We start from the raw sequence: 13,489 nt of genomic DNA, 5'->3' as shown, positions 1-13,489 counted from the left end.
GATGAGGACGGAGGCCGGGGCATGACCACCAGCTCCGCAGCTGATGGAGTGCCTGGGACCACCAGGCCCAAGGAAGGGGCACAGCTCCCCAGCTCCCGAGCATTCTGCGGCCCTCCTATCCACACAATAAAGCTCAGACTCTTTTTGAAAATTGCCTTTTATGATTTTAGAGGTGGACACATGACATAAAGTGTACCTTGACCATTTTAAGGGCGCAGCGCGGTGGCACCAAGTACATTCGCACAGCTGCACAATCATCCCCGCCATCACTCTCCAGCACCTGCTCATCCCCCAAACCGAAACTCCAGCCCCACTCAACAGCTCCTCATTCCCCTCCCCTGCTCCCCAAGCCACCACCCTATCCCCTGTGGCTCTGGGCACCTCATCTAACTGGAATCACACGGTGTGTTGAAGGCCACCTGGGGCACTTCCCCTCATCATTCATGTGCTGTGAATGATGCTGCTGGAAGTGCGTGTGCAAATCTCTTTGCGAATCCCTGCTTCCGGTTCACTGTACACTCCCACCTGCATAGCCCCAGAGGTCCCATTTCTCCATGCCCCAGCCAACACTGGCAGGCTCAGCCTCCTAGGCCCCCACTTCAGCCTCACCTGATAGACCTGTGGACGGATGATTGGACAGCTGAAGAAAAAGAAGGTGTGGGGTGTGGGTTCTCAGCAGAAGGAGGTGGATGGAGATGATGTGGATGGGGTACACTGGTAAGTGGGTAGGCTGTGGGGGCGGTGATGGACAGGTAGGTGGTTGTACGTATGGGTGAGTGGGGGAGTGAAGACTGCAGGGGGCATGGGTGGAAGAGGGATGACATCACTAGGATGCAGTAACCCAGGAAGCTCTGGCCACCCCCACCCCAGCCTGGGGTCCCCACTCCAGCCCTCCTGTGAAAATGCTCCTGAGTTAGGGATCAGAATGCGCCATCATCCAATATGTGCTTGGGGTCGATCACCCCTCGTGACCAGAGATGTGTAACTGCCTCCCTGTCACTCCACACCCTCAGACCTGGCCCCACCTGGAGGGTCTCCCTGGGATAAGGGGCAGCCTTGGACCAGATGTCCCCCTCCACCAAGGTCACACAGGCAGCAGAAGCTGGGTGGCAGGCAGGACTCAGGCATTTCCAGTGGGCAGTCAGCAGTTAATTATGGGCCCCTGGGAAGAGACTGGATAATCCTAGAAATGCTCCAGGTGCTTCCGACAACCCATCCAACCCCTCAGGTGTCCTGCACGCAGACACAGCCAGAACTTACAAACTACAGGAGGGACACCTATGTGGCTCTGCGGTTGAGCATCTGCCTTTGGCTCAGGTCGTGATCCCGGGGTCCTGGGATCAAGTCCTGCATTGAGCTCCCTGCCAGAAGCCCGCTTCTCCCTCTGCCTGTGTCTCTGCCTCTCTTTCTCTGTGTCTGTCAGGAATAAATAAATACAATCTTAAAAAAAAAAAAAAAAAAAAAAAACTAAACAAGACTCCTTCCTCCTCAAATCTGCAGTTCTATAGAGTTTGCAAACCCTTGAGGAGTAAAGGGACTGACTCCTCTTCCCACTGGGCATGTGACCTAAGCCTGGCTAACCAGAGCTCCTCATCCCTCAGGCCAGAATGATTCAAGTAGAGACCTGTGTGCTACAGTTGGCTAATGAAATCCCTACCTGGGCATGTGCTGACCAACGGGGTTCTCTTTACACTGTCGCTAAGTTTGTAAAAGCCTACAGCTGTGGGCAGCCATTGGTGCCTCCCACTTGGCAAAAGCCTGCCAGAGAATGAACCCATACAGATGACAGAGAAGAAAGATTCCTCAAGACCTCATGGAGCTCCTGGATCCAGCCATGCCTGAAGCCAGATACACCCTAGGACTTTTCTATTACATGAACCCACCAGTTCCCTTTCATTGCTCAAGCCAGCATAGGTTAGGTTAAGTTTAGGTTAAGTCATTTATAAGGGAGAGGGCCACCCAGAGGAAAACATCTGCTGGGTTATTTGTCCGAGTAGTTTTCAGCCAGAAGCAGCACTGATGGCTAGGATGTTGATTTCTCAAGCTACATAGGAAGACCCCACGTGAGTTGATAGGCTGAGTTTGAACCCTTGCTCTGGCAGTGACAGCCCGGTGTCTGCCAGCAAGTGACTGACCCCACCTGTCTCTGCCCCCGGGTCCCCCCTTCTCAGATGGGGCTGGGTGCTATCAGCCCGTGAGGCAGTACAGTCCGGGCTGTTCTCCCCAAATGCCTGAGTCCACCGCAACTGAGCTTGTTTTGTGTTAAAACCCTGTGCCCAAGGCAGGCTGGCTAGAGCTTCTGCCCTCCAGAACCCTCAGTGCAGGGGAACTAGATGCCCAGCCTACACATGCCCACAGCCACTTCACTGACATCCAGGGATCAGAACGAGCCACATGTCTACACCTTGCCCATTTTCAGAGGCCACATGCGCCCATAAAGCAACACCATCCGACAGGCTCCCGAGTGTCCAGGGAGGCCCCATGGGAGCCCCTTGGGGACCTTCGAAGGAGCACCCCAAGTAGACTCTGGCCTCCTCCGGCTACTGATTCTCTAACCCAGAGGCTGCCAAGTGAAAACCAGGGCATGCGCCCCCCCACCATCCACGGCAGCCCCGTTGACATGTCTTGCTCGGCGCAGCCGGCAAGCCCCGGTATCAATAGCTGGTGGTTTTAATATCCTGGATGAGCCAACGTGTGCGGCAATCAGGTGCCTGCCTGCCCCCGCCCTGCGCTCGCTGTGTAATTATGCGCGATCGCGGCGCAGTGAGCGCTGATTGCGACTCAGAGGCCATCGCCTGCTTTCGGACTGGTGGGGCTGAGCCCCCGGCAGCCTAGCGAGGGTAATTGAGGCAGGGCTGATTGTGCCGGAAAGCCGGAGGGGACTGAGCCATGAGGACGGGCCACGTCACACCCCAAACGGGACGCATTTGCTAAATTTGTTTCCGATGCAATTTCATGGTGATTACACTGATTTCTCTTTAGTAATTGAGCCTGGCGCTGAGCTCGATGCCTGCAGCCCGGCTGTCAGGACAGGCCCGCTCTGGAGCAGGAGGTATTGATTATGATTTATGGACCACGGTCAGAGCCCTCAGAAGACACCATGCAGGAAGGCTGCGGAGCGCGGCTGGCTCCTTGGGAAACCCCCTCCCCACGTGCTGTGGCCGGTTTGTCCGCAGGCTCTGTGACCCCCACCGTGTGGCTCTGGGCAGCACCTGCGTGCCCGCCCCCGGCTCCGCGTCCACTGCGGTGAGGAGCCACCTCTCAGAGGTGCAAGCCCGCTCAAACACGCGCCAGGCTTGCACAGTGGGCGTGTGCTACAGGCGCCCACTCGGCAGACCCGTCCTCTGGGGACACCGGTCCCGCCCAGAGACGGCCCCCTCGTCCGGTTACCGGACGCCTCTGGGGTCGGAACGCCACCCGTAGTGGGCCACGGAGGACATGGGCCTAGAGCACGGCCTACGCAGAGCCACAGGCCGACACCTTTTTCATCAGGAAAATATCTGCCCAACTCTTCATGGGAACTGCCACGTCGAGCCGGGTGATCGCAAGCCCCCGATCGGGGCGGGGGTGGGGGTGGGTGCAGCGGGAGAACCTCTGAGAGATGGTGTGGGGCCCCGGGGACAGCTGGCTCTTGGTGGCCTTCAGTCCCCGCCGAGGGTTCCAGCGTGCCTCCGGGCCCCAGACACCCAGGCACAGCAACCCCGCCCAGGGCCGCAAACCACCAGGGTCTGGCGAAGCGGCGGCTGAGAACCTGCACCTGCACCTGCACCTGCAATTTGTTGTGGGGTGAGGCCGGCATGAAGCTCCTGGAAGGCCGCTGGTACCTGGCCCGGCAGGCAAAGGGCCCAGCCTCAGCCAGGAACCGCCACTGAGCGCACGAGGTGCCCGCGTTTCTGTGGGCCCCGCCCCAAACTCCTCCTAGCAAAGGACACACAGAGCCAGGACGTTTAGCAAAAATGTTTAATCTCTCCTTAATGTGTGTGTGTATTTACAAGTACTAAATCTGAGGAACAGTAAAATAGGAAACCGCCGTATATTTACACACCCCGTGGGCTGAGCGGCCCGCCCCGTCAGCCACGCTGCCCCGGGAGCAAGAGCCCGGTAGGCAGCTCGGGCGGCCGGGTGATCGCTCTTCTTTTGGGTGGGGGCTCTGTGGCGTTATGGGACAGCTAATTGTGGGCTTCGTCTTAAAAATATCTTTCTCTCTTTCTAAATATATCTACTCTAGCTTGTGTAGCACCAACGACGTGAGCCATCAGATCCAGAACGGGGGAGCCGGGCCTCAGCCAGGCCAAACCAGAGGGCGGGAGGGATGCTAGGGGCCTGCCGTTAGGGGGATCCAGGTCCCTCTTCCCCTCAGCCCCCAGCCCCGGCTCGTCAGGCCCTGGGTCAGGGAGGGCAGGGCAAGCTCGAGGTATATGGAGAGACGGGGCTCCCGGACGGAGGTTGGGCTGTCTGAGGGCACTCCTGAGACCATGCAGATCGGGGTGGGGGGTGGCCTGTAGCAGTGGCAATAGCAGCAGTGTCCGGGACAGGCTGGGAGCCCTTGCATCCCACACTGGCCTGGATCCCCCAAGCCCTGGGGCTGCACAGGGGCCTTCGGGACCATGGCACTCCCCTCAGTGTGCAGAGCAGGGCTGCAATCCCAGGCTCCTGCCAGGGCCCCCACACCAGTGCCGGAGCTTGGGGCACCACGGGGGGATGCGCAGAGGCAGAGGTGCCGGTAGGATACTACAGACTCGGAGGGCGTGGGGAGCAGTGACAAGGAGAAGGCAGGGCCTAACTGCAGGAGCCAGCAGCAAGGAAGGTGCGGGAGCTGCTGCCTGGCCGGGGCAGGCTGAGGGTCAGCTCCCTGGGCTCGCGTGTAAACAGGTACTGCTAAAGTGCTTGGCCTCCCCCTGCCGCCACGGCCCTGCCCGCCCACAGTTCAGGGGACACGGGCACGTGGACGGGCCCCCGCCCTGGAACTCGCAGCCTCGCTCAGGCCAGCACAGGGGTTCAGCTCTGCGGGGGCCAAAGAGGGCAGAGGAAGGGGCTGGAACTGATTCTCAAGAGGGGCCCGGGTGCTGAGGAGCCCCAGGCCAACCATCACAGAACTGGAAGAACGAGGGCTTAGAGCAGAAGCCGGTGCCCTGGGAAGACTTTCCGGGGACGGAGGGGAAACGGGGGCTTGCTCCCAGGCCCGGCCCAGCAACGTCAGACGGGCCAGGGGACCACCCAGGGACGCGCGTCCAGCCGAGGCAAGTGGCCACCCAGACAGCCGGGTCTCCAGACGGGCCGGCCTCCGCTCAGCTGCCCCCGCTTGAGGCCACAGGGGCTGCGCTGGGGCCAGGCCAGCTTGAGCTCTGACGGGGCACCCGCGGCAGTGGGAAGCCTGAGCCCAGCCTGGCGCCTGTGGGGACCCCCCGCCCAGGTCAGCCCCGTTCCAGGAGCTTCCCACGCCGGGAATGCTGGGATATCCTGGCGCCCCCGGCCCGGTCTCTGAGGTGTGGCTCACGCTGCTTAGGAGGGGGGACCCCCAGACGGGCAGCCCATGGGCACGGGGCCGGCCACAGTTAGCTGTCCCTTAAAGTCCGTAGGAATCTTTAGTACCGTCGAAAAAGTGGACTTGTAAAGGGGCCGGGCCCGCTTGTTTGCTTTCATGAGTCACTGATTAATTAAAAAACATAAAAAAGGGGGTCTAACAACCTCTAGTATTTAACACTTGCAGTTTTAAAAAGATCAAGTCAGACTAGACGCTAGCACGGTCATGCAGGAATGCACGGCCCTGCGCCCTGGACGCTCTGGGGCCGGCGACAAGTTTGCTCCTTCTTACGTCAAAACAAAACCAGGGTGACCCGCAGGTCGAGGGGCGGAGGCCTTGGGGTGCTCCACTCAGGGGAGCCCCAGCCACATCCCCCACGACCATTTGGTATTGCTTCCCCACTGCCTTAATTTCCCTTATACTACACTGTAAAATCTCTCCTCCTCCAGGTAACTGTACAGACCCCACTGGGGCTGGAGACTGAGGCTAGAGCCACATATATATATACATATATATATGTACAGAATTTTTTTTAATTAAAAATTTGTTCTTTCTTGCTCACTGAGGGTGGGGGGGCAGAGCCAACCTCCAGGCCCTCTGGTCACTGCGTCCTACTCCCAGGGGCCCCGCCACAGCCCCGGCTGCCCACACGGAGCGCAGCAGGGTGCCTCTGTTCCCCTAAAAAAACTCCAAACCAGTCCCCCAGACCTCCCACCGCTCTTGAGGGGCCGGCACGCTGCAGAGATGCCAGACTGGAAGCTGCTAAAGGTGGACATGGAGAGCAGGGGACACAGACAGGGATGAGGGAGGAGGGGATCAGGGGCTGCTCCCAGACCCGCAGGGCCGGACAGCCCCGCCCGCCCAGGGCCCGGAGCCAAGAGTGGCGCTGTGCAGGGGGGAATAAATAACGGGAACGTGCGCTCGTGACCCGGAGCCCCGGCCCCAGCGGCTCCCAGACGCATAGCCCTGAGGACAGGAAAGGAGTCACCGAGTCCTTCTGGAAGTCGCATGAGGGCTCTGAGTGAACCGTTCTGCAGCCCCTCCACGGGAGGGAGCTGGGGCCTCTCTGGGCGAGGCTGATGTGGTGCTCCGGCCTCGGCCGCGGCCGCGGAGAGCACGCGGTGAATCGGAGGATGGTGGTGGCCGTGCGGCAGCGAGTGGGGGGTGCCGGATGTGGCAGGCAGCAGTGGGAAGGCCGACTCCAGCTCCCCTTGGCGGGCCCCCGGCCTTCAGCCTCCCTCGGGGCTGCCATCCGGGCCCCGGGCCCGGCAATCCGCCCAGCAAGCCGGGAACAGCTGGTGCCCTCCTGGCCCCTTGTGCTGGCCCCCCCGACCATGGCAGCACAGCCTCAAGGAGATGGACTGGGCTAGCCAGCCCTTCCCGGAGGGCTCCAGCCTGCCCCCCAGGGCCTTGGCGGTCACCCCATTCTTCCGAGAAGCGCCCAGTCACCCTGGGCTCCTGCAGCCCTGTGCCGAGCAGCTGGGCATGGAAGGTGCCGCAGGGGCGTGGTCACCCACACCAAGAACGAGGACCCCCGCCAGGTGGGAGGAGGAGGGAGAGGGCCGGGAGGACGCTGAACCGCACGGCCGGCCCCGAGCGCGCTGGCACGAGGCACAGTTGGGGCGAGGCTGCCTCCGGGGCCTCCCAGCTCTGGCTGCTGGACGGAGGCCGGCCCTGTGGGCCCTCTTACGCAACTCCCTCTGGGCGGTGATGGCCGAGGGTCTCAGCTGCTCAGGGCCATCGTGTCCACCACCTGCTCCAGCTTGCTCCGGAGCCGCTGCCGCCGAGCCTGCTCATCCTTCTCCAGGGCTGTCAGGATCTGCAGAGGTGGGTGGGGCGTCAATGGCCTGGCCAGGGCCCCCTGCTCCCGTGGGACCAGTGCACAGAAGCTCAGGGGGTGCCCAGTGAGCGCGTCACATGGCCTCGACCAGTGGGGACCCTGGGGCCAGGGTGAGGTTCCACCCCTACGGTTCCCAGCTGAGGGACCTAGGTTGAGCCTGGCGTGGAGGAGGAGTCCCCCAGGTCACCTTTCTACCTCATCCCCAGAGCCCCAACCCCTAACAGGGCTTTCGTTATGCCAGCCCCTTGAGTTGGTTCCCTCAGCACAGCATCTCGTCGGTCCATCAGGGTGGGCCTGGCCTGCTGGGGCACAGACACCACCCCTCACAGTCTGCTCTGTCCCCCAGCTCAGCTGCCATCAGCCCAGCACAAGGCCCCGCAGCCACCGCCCACTTCTCTGCATCCCGATGCACAGCGCTCCCCAGGAAGGACTGCCAGGCTCCCCTCAACGCTCCCTGGACAGCCCAGAGTAGGCAGGCAGGCTTCGGTGCCCAACCTGCAGGTCACTCGCCCTCCTCAGGGCCCGGTCATCTGTCCATGGCCCGTCCCTGGCTCAGTCCCAGGGCTCTGGACTCCCCTCTGGGGCTGCCTCCTCCAATCAGGGGCACAGGTCCTGCTCTCAGCTGCGGCCCCTGCGCCCTGGCTGGGAGCCTAAGACGCTCCTGCTCTCAGATCTTCCCCATTAGACTTGAACAGCTGGAGCCCTCGCCCCTCAGACCTGTGCCTCCGGCGGCTCGCCCCACTTCCTGTCACTCAGCCACAGGTCTGGGGACAGGCCCGCAGCTCGTCAGATGGGCAAGACCAGCCCCGGAGCCCCACGGCCCAGCAGCATGGCCACAGCCCCCTCCGGCCCCTGCCTTACTCTTGTCCCCCGGCAGCTGGCGATCCAATCACGGCTCTAAACCTCAATGGCCTGTCTCACTCGGGGAACAGCCCACATTCCCCAAGGCCCACACAGCCCATGACGACCCTGCCTCAGCCTCCCCTACTCCTCTCTCCTCCGATTCAGCCTTGCAGCCTCCACGGTCCTGCCACAGGGCCCACTCTGGCCTCAAGACCCTGGCACCGGCCAGGCCCAGCCTGCTGCTCTGGCCCTTTGTATCCAATCTAGGGTGTATGTCCACCTCCTTCCCCAGTCAGCTCAGGGAGCCCCAGCTCCGCATAGACACCAAGGAGGCCTCCTGAGACCTCGCTCCAAGTCTGCAGGGAAAGTGCTAAAGGCTGAGGAAAGGCTTGGTGCCCTGCCCTGGATATATCTACCGAGGCCGACAAACCCCGTAGCAGCCCTCAGTGAATGGTCACTCACCGGGCCATGGTCTCCGCCTTGGAAAGACGCTGCCACCCACTCCCCCACACCCCACAATGACCACAAGCACAACCCCTGACCCGCTGCAGCCCCGCCCGACCCTCCCAGGCCAGCAGGGAGTCCCAACAGCATCCCCTCCCTGCCCCAGCGAGCAAGGTGGCCAGTCAGGGTGCAGAGTGGAAACGGCAGCGTCTGACCAGCCTGAGACATGGGAGGGGACTGCCAAGGGGGCTTTTTAGGGAGGGAGCCTGCCTGGCAACACCTGGCAGGGGTCTGCCTCTGGGGAGACGCTTACCTCATCCTTGTACTTGGTGATGTAGGAGTAGATCTCATGCAAGGCGCTCATGCTGTTGAACTGGCTCAGGTGCAGCCGCGACTGCTCGGCCAGGTAGGCGCTCATGTCCTGGTCACTAATGGCAGGCATCTTGGCGATGTCAGCGTAGTACCTGCACAGGGCGGGCGGCGGGGGGCTGTGAGCTGGGTCCTGGCCCTTGGCCGGCCTGCCTGCCCGCCCCACCCCGCACCGCCTACCTCTCCACCCAGCTCTTGTAATTGGGGATGTCCTTAGCATAGAGTAGTTTGTTGGAGGGCGAGTCCTTGCCCAACTTGTGCTCGGACGTGGAACAGGAGTCCATGAAAGTCTGGGCCACCACTGACAAGCAGGCATCCGTGATACTGCTCTTGTGGATGTCGAACACGAACTGCGGGTTCTTGATCACGTTCACCCAGAAGCGCAGAGGCAAGCTGTGGGCAGGTGGGTCCCGATGCACAGTCAGACGGGGCCTTGGCAGCCCTTCTCGAGGGCAAGGGAAGGGCCCGCACAGGGCTCCTGCAGCCCTCTTGGCTCTAACCTTCACAGTGGTCATGCATTTCCATGCGTGTGGGGAAACTGAGGCCCAGAGCGAGCCAGCACTCTCGGCGAGTGCATCCCTGCCACCTAGAGCCTCCTGGAGAGCAGTCCCTGCACATAGGCACGCATGGCTGACGTGTACAGACCCAGAACTATTCCCTCACCTTTGGGTGCCCACTGCACATGGCCACGGTCCTCGTAGGCCTGCGTACCTGATGCCATCAGGGATCACACGCTCCTGGGCTGGCTTACCCCCAGGCATGCACACACCCGTGCAGGCACACTCCTGGGCTGGCTCACACCTAGACAAGCTCGCCCCCGGGGCAGGGCACACCTGGGCTGGCTCACCCCTGCTCCTACCCAGGCAGGCCCTGGAAGCAAGACCAGGAAGGGGTCCAGGAGACAGCCCCACAGAGAGCAGACTTCTTCATCCAAAATGCCACCTCCAGGACAGCCACCAGCCAATTATGCACTAGCTACCAGCCATAAGTGGCTAAGTTTAAACAGAATCAAATGAAATTAAAAATCTAGATTTTTAGTTGCACTAATCCTATGTCAAACGCTCAACAGCCACACAGCACTGCCTACCACTGCTGCCTGGATAACACAGATCCAGAACACTCAATTCCATCATCACAGAACATCCTCCTGGACAATGCAGACCTATATGGTGCTGTCTCCTCTCCAGTGCCCCACGGAACCCCCCTCAAGGAGCACAGGTGCAGCAGGAGGCCCAGGGTGGACCCCAAGGGCCAAGGCTGTACTGCTTGCTTGGGAAGCAGCACCAGCATGTAGACGTCAAGGTCCCAGAGAGCTAAGGTCTCCCAAGGACAAGGGAGGAAAATGCCAGAGGCGAAAGGCACAGAAGCTTCTCTGGGGATAGGGCAAATAGTGCTGAGGACACACAGTGAGGCTCAGGGAGATAAGAGCCAGGCTGGGCAGTGGCCGCTGGCCCTGCGGGGCAAAGGGGTAAGGGCTGCAGGGGCGCTTGCTCCCACTGCTCTCCTCAGCACTGCAGCCAGCCAGCACGGGCCCATCCCCGAGCCTGCTGCTCACACACGAGCCCGCGTTCTCATACCTGCACACAGCCGCGCCTGCCCGAATATACACGCACGAATACACGCAGCCACCTCCCAGGCCTCAGGCAGGCCCCGCAAGCTGGAGCGGAGCACGAGCCCACACGTAGGGCAGGAGAGCAACAGATGCCCCCGAGACCTCGAGTCGGGAAGGCCCACTGGAAGAGGAGCGGGCCTCGGCATGGGGGTGGTGAATCCAGGGGCCCCTGTCCTCCTGTCCTAACCTATGAGGACCCGTCCCTGCAGGCCAGCGGGATCTGGTGCTGGTGGCCCGTGGCTGCTGCTCCCGGGTAGCCTCCACATTGCCCGCCCCTGGACCTACCAGTTGCTCTTCCAGGTGTGACGCACATCTGAGTCATGGATCTGGTGCTGGTCAGCCTGCTCATCCAGGAAGTCGAACATGTACTTGATGGCCAGCGGCAGGGCCGAGCCACGGTGCGCTGTGCTGAAGATAGTCTCGAACAGGTCGTCCACAAACTTCTGCAGAGTGCCCTGTGGGCAGGCAAGGGCACAGAGCTCTAGGGGGCCACCAGGCTGCCCCTCCCCTCCTGGTGGCCCGGGCAGCTGCATGCCACAGACCAAGGGTGAGGATGAGGGCTTTGCTGCCCCTCAGCTTTCAGAAGCCAGGGCCCGGCCATCCCCTCACCCCGCCACCCGCTCCCTCACTCCAGGGCCTACTTTGGTGGCTAGCAGCCGCGTCAGATAGATCTCTGAGACCATCTTGCTGCCTCGGTCGCCCTCCCGCTGGTCCAGGTGGTCGTGATTCTTCACCAGGTGCCACAGCTTGGTGCCACTCTCCAGGTCGGGCGTGATCATGGGTGTGCGTGAGCGTAGGCTGTCGGGGCTGCTGGCTGTGCGCAGCATGCTCTCTGGGGGCACCCTGCACATCAGTGGGGGGCCCTCCGTGCCCAGCACCCATGCCCATCCTGGTCTGGGCCTGTTTCTTCATCTGGAAACTGGAGCCAACAGCCCCACCTCCCCAGGTTGTTGGGGGCAGTGACATCAGGGGGATGGCCAAATGGACCATAAGGTAACACGAGGGGAAAGCCATTACCAAGGCACAAGCCACAAAGCAGCCCCCTCCCAGCCTGCAGCAGGGAGCACCAGGAGGTGCCCCATCTAGGCCCAAGGGCCCTGCTGTCCCCATCCAGCCCCTCACCGTATCTGCTGAGGGACTTGGTGAAGGTAGACGAGTTGGAGATGTTGTAGGCGGACGTCTGCTTGGGCACCAGGGCCACGGAGGACCCATCTGTCACCTGTGGGCAGAGGACCAGGAGATGTGTGCCCTGTCATCCAGGACCCAGATGGCACGGCTTCCTGCATCTGACCCTGGAGGCCAGTCACCGCACCCCTGAGCCTCACACTCCCCACCAGTGCAGCTCCAGGGCTGCGCGGGGCCCAAACACTGGCTCCCGCACTGCCCCAGGGCCCTAAGAAGAGAGGCCTAAGCCGTGGCCAGAGGGTCAGGACGTCTGGAGGTCACCTGGTAGTGAGCCAGTGTGTTCAGCCTCTTCCAATCGTTGTCGATCTTGGTAGTAACATCCTCATCCTGCAGAATGATGCGTGCCATGCGGCCCTGGCGCCACTCTGTGGGGGAGGGGAGCGCTGGAGGGGCAGCCACCTGGGCAGGTGCCACCCACCATCGCCCCCTCCCCCAGATCCTGGCCTCTCACCTTGGGAGCCCAAGGACAGGCTCTGAGGGGGCAGGGCCTCCTTGTAGACACTTAGTGAGAGACCCTGAACAGCACAAGGGAGTGACAAGGCTCTCCCTCCTCACAGCCCCCCTCCCTGGGCTCCGAGTGGGAGGCACGTACCCCTGCAATTAATTACCCCACGTCCCTGCTGCTGCCTATGGCCCCTCTGGCAGCCCTCCACCTGTTGTGTCCGCTCCACCATGGGCAGCCTACCTCTCCCATGGATGCCTGACCTTCCAGAGCTCTAGGCCCACCTCCTCAGCTTGGCTTTCAGGCCAACATGGTGCCCCAGGCCTGCTTCTCCAGCCACCTGATCCCTACCATGGGATCCCCGGGCCCTCCACCTCCCCCTCCTGACCTGGCCCTTCTAGTTCTGCAGGTGCCCCTACCTGTCAGGCCCACGAGCCAGAGGGTACCTGCCCCAGCTCCAACAGCCTACCCCCTCCTATGGTATACGGGCACTACCACCTGCCTCTCCCTCGAATAGGGCAGCAGCCTCTGAACTCTACTTCCTGCTTCTTCCATCCAGCCTGGCTGGGAGAAGCTTTCCAAAGCCCAGCCCAGACCACATCCCTTCCCTCAGGCCCCCCGGTGGCCTCCAGCACCCCCTGGACCTATACCCCACACTGGCTCGGTGCCTTTGGCCCCAGACACTGGCCCTGATGACACTGGCCCTTTGGCACGTGTAGGCCACTATGAGACCCTGTGGCGGTGGTGATGCTGCCAACCAGCATCTGGGCTCACCCAGGTCCATGTCCCCAGCCTTCGGCCGCTGGGAGTAGGGTACCCCCTTGTACACGGCATCCAGCAGCTTCTCCTTGACCTGCGTCACTGTGTCACAGTTCAGTCCTTTCACGGGCACCTCGGGCGCATTCTCATTCTCAGGGTTCACGCAGTTTAGGGTCTGCAGGTAGGAGGGGCACAGCGTCACACCCCACCTCTCTCAGCGCGCTGTGCCAGGGAGCACGGGCAGGATGGGGCCGGCCAGGAGGGCAGGGACCACACTCACCAGGGTCTTGTAGTCGATTTGCTGCCGGATGAGCTTGTCCTCACTCAGGGAGTAGCGGGCCTCGCCCGTGATGGCGTCAATGGGGCCCTTCTCCATCTGCTGCTTGATGGCGCAGTAAAGCATGAAGAGAGGCTCCCCTGCACACTCCTGTAGGCGGGTGGGCGTGGGGTTGTGTCCAGGACACCCTGGAG

At 61.9% G+C, this 13,489-nt stretch overlaps 1 protein-coding gene across 1 annotated transcript in view; it reads right to left on the bottom strand.

Moving 5' to 3' along the window:
- Positions 1-3,946: 3,946 nt before the first annotated feature.
- PLXNA1 (plexin A1) overlaps positions 3,947-13,489 on the bottom strand; it is a 48,650-nt gene continuing 39,107 nt past the window's right edge. Inside the window, exons 24-32 of the mRNA XM_072784860.1 lie at positions 13,299-13,445; positions 13,034-13,193; positions 12,079-12,182; positions 11,755-11,851; positions 11,274-11,464; positions 10,918-11,087; positions 9,201-9,413; positions 8,965-9,115; positions 3,947-7,343 (exon numbers count right to left, since the gene is read on the bottom strand). Of these exons, the coding sequence (XP_072640961.1) occupies positions 7,248-7,343; positions 8,965-9,115; positions 9,201-9,413; positions 10,918-11,087; positions 11,274-11,464; positions 11,755-11,851; positions 12,079-12,182; positions 13,034-13,193; positions 13,299-13,445 (1,329 nt within the window). The 3' untranslated portion in view covers positions 3,947-7,247. The remainder of the gene's footprint in view (positions 7,344-8,964; positions 9,116-9,200; positions 9,414-10,917; positions 11,088-11,273; positions 11,465-11,754; positions 11,852-12,078; positions 12,183-13,033; positions 13,194-13,298; positions 13,446-13,489) is intronic.

Source organism: Canis lupus, chromosome 19 (genome assembly GCF_048164855.1).
Source record: "Canis lupus baileyi chromosome 19, mCanLup2.hap1, whole genome shotgun sequence".
NCBI classification, from domain to species: Eukaryota; Metazoa; Chordata; class Mammalia; order Carnivora; family Canidae; genus Canis; species Canis lupus.
Note: the sequence above shows the minus strand (reverse complement) of the source record. Positions and strands in the feature narration are given on the sequence as shown.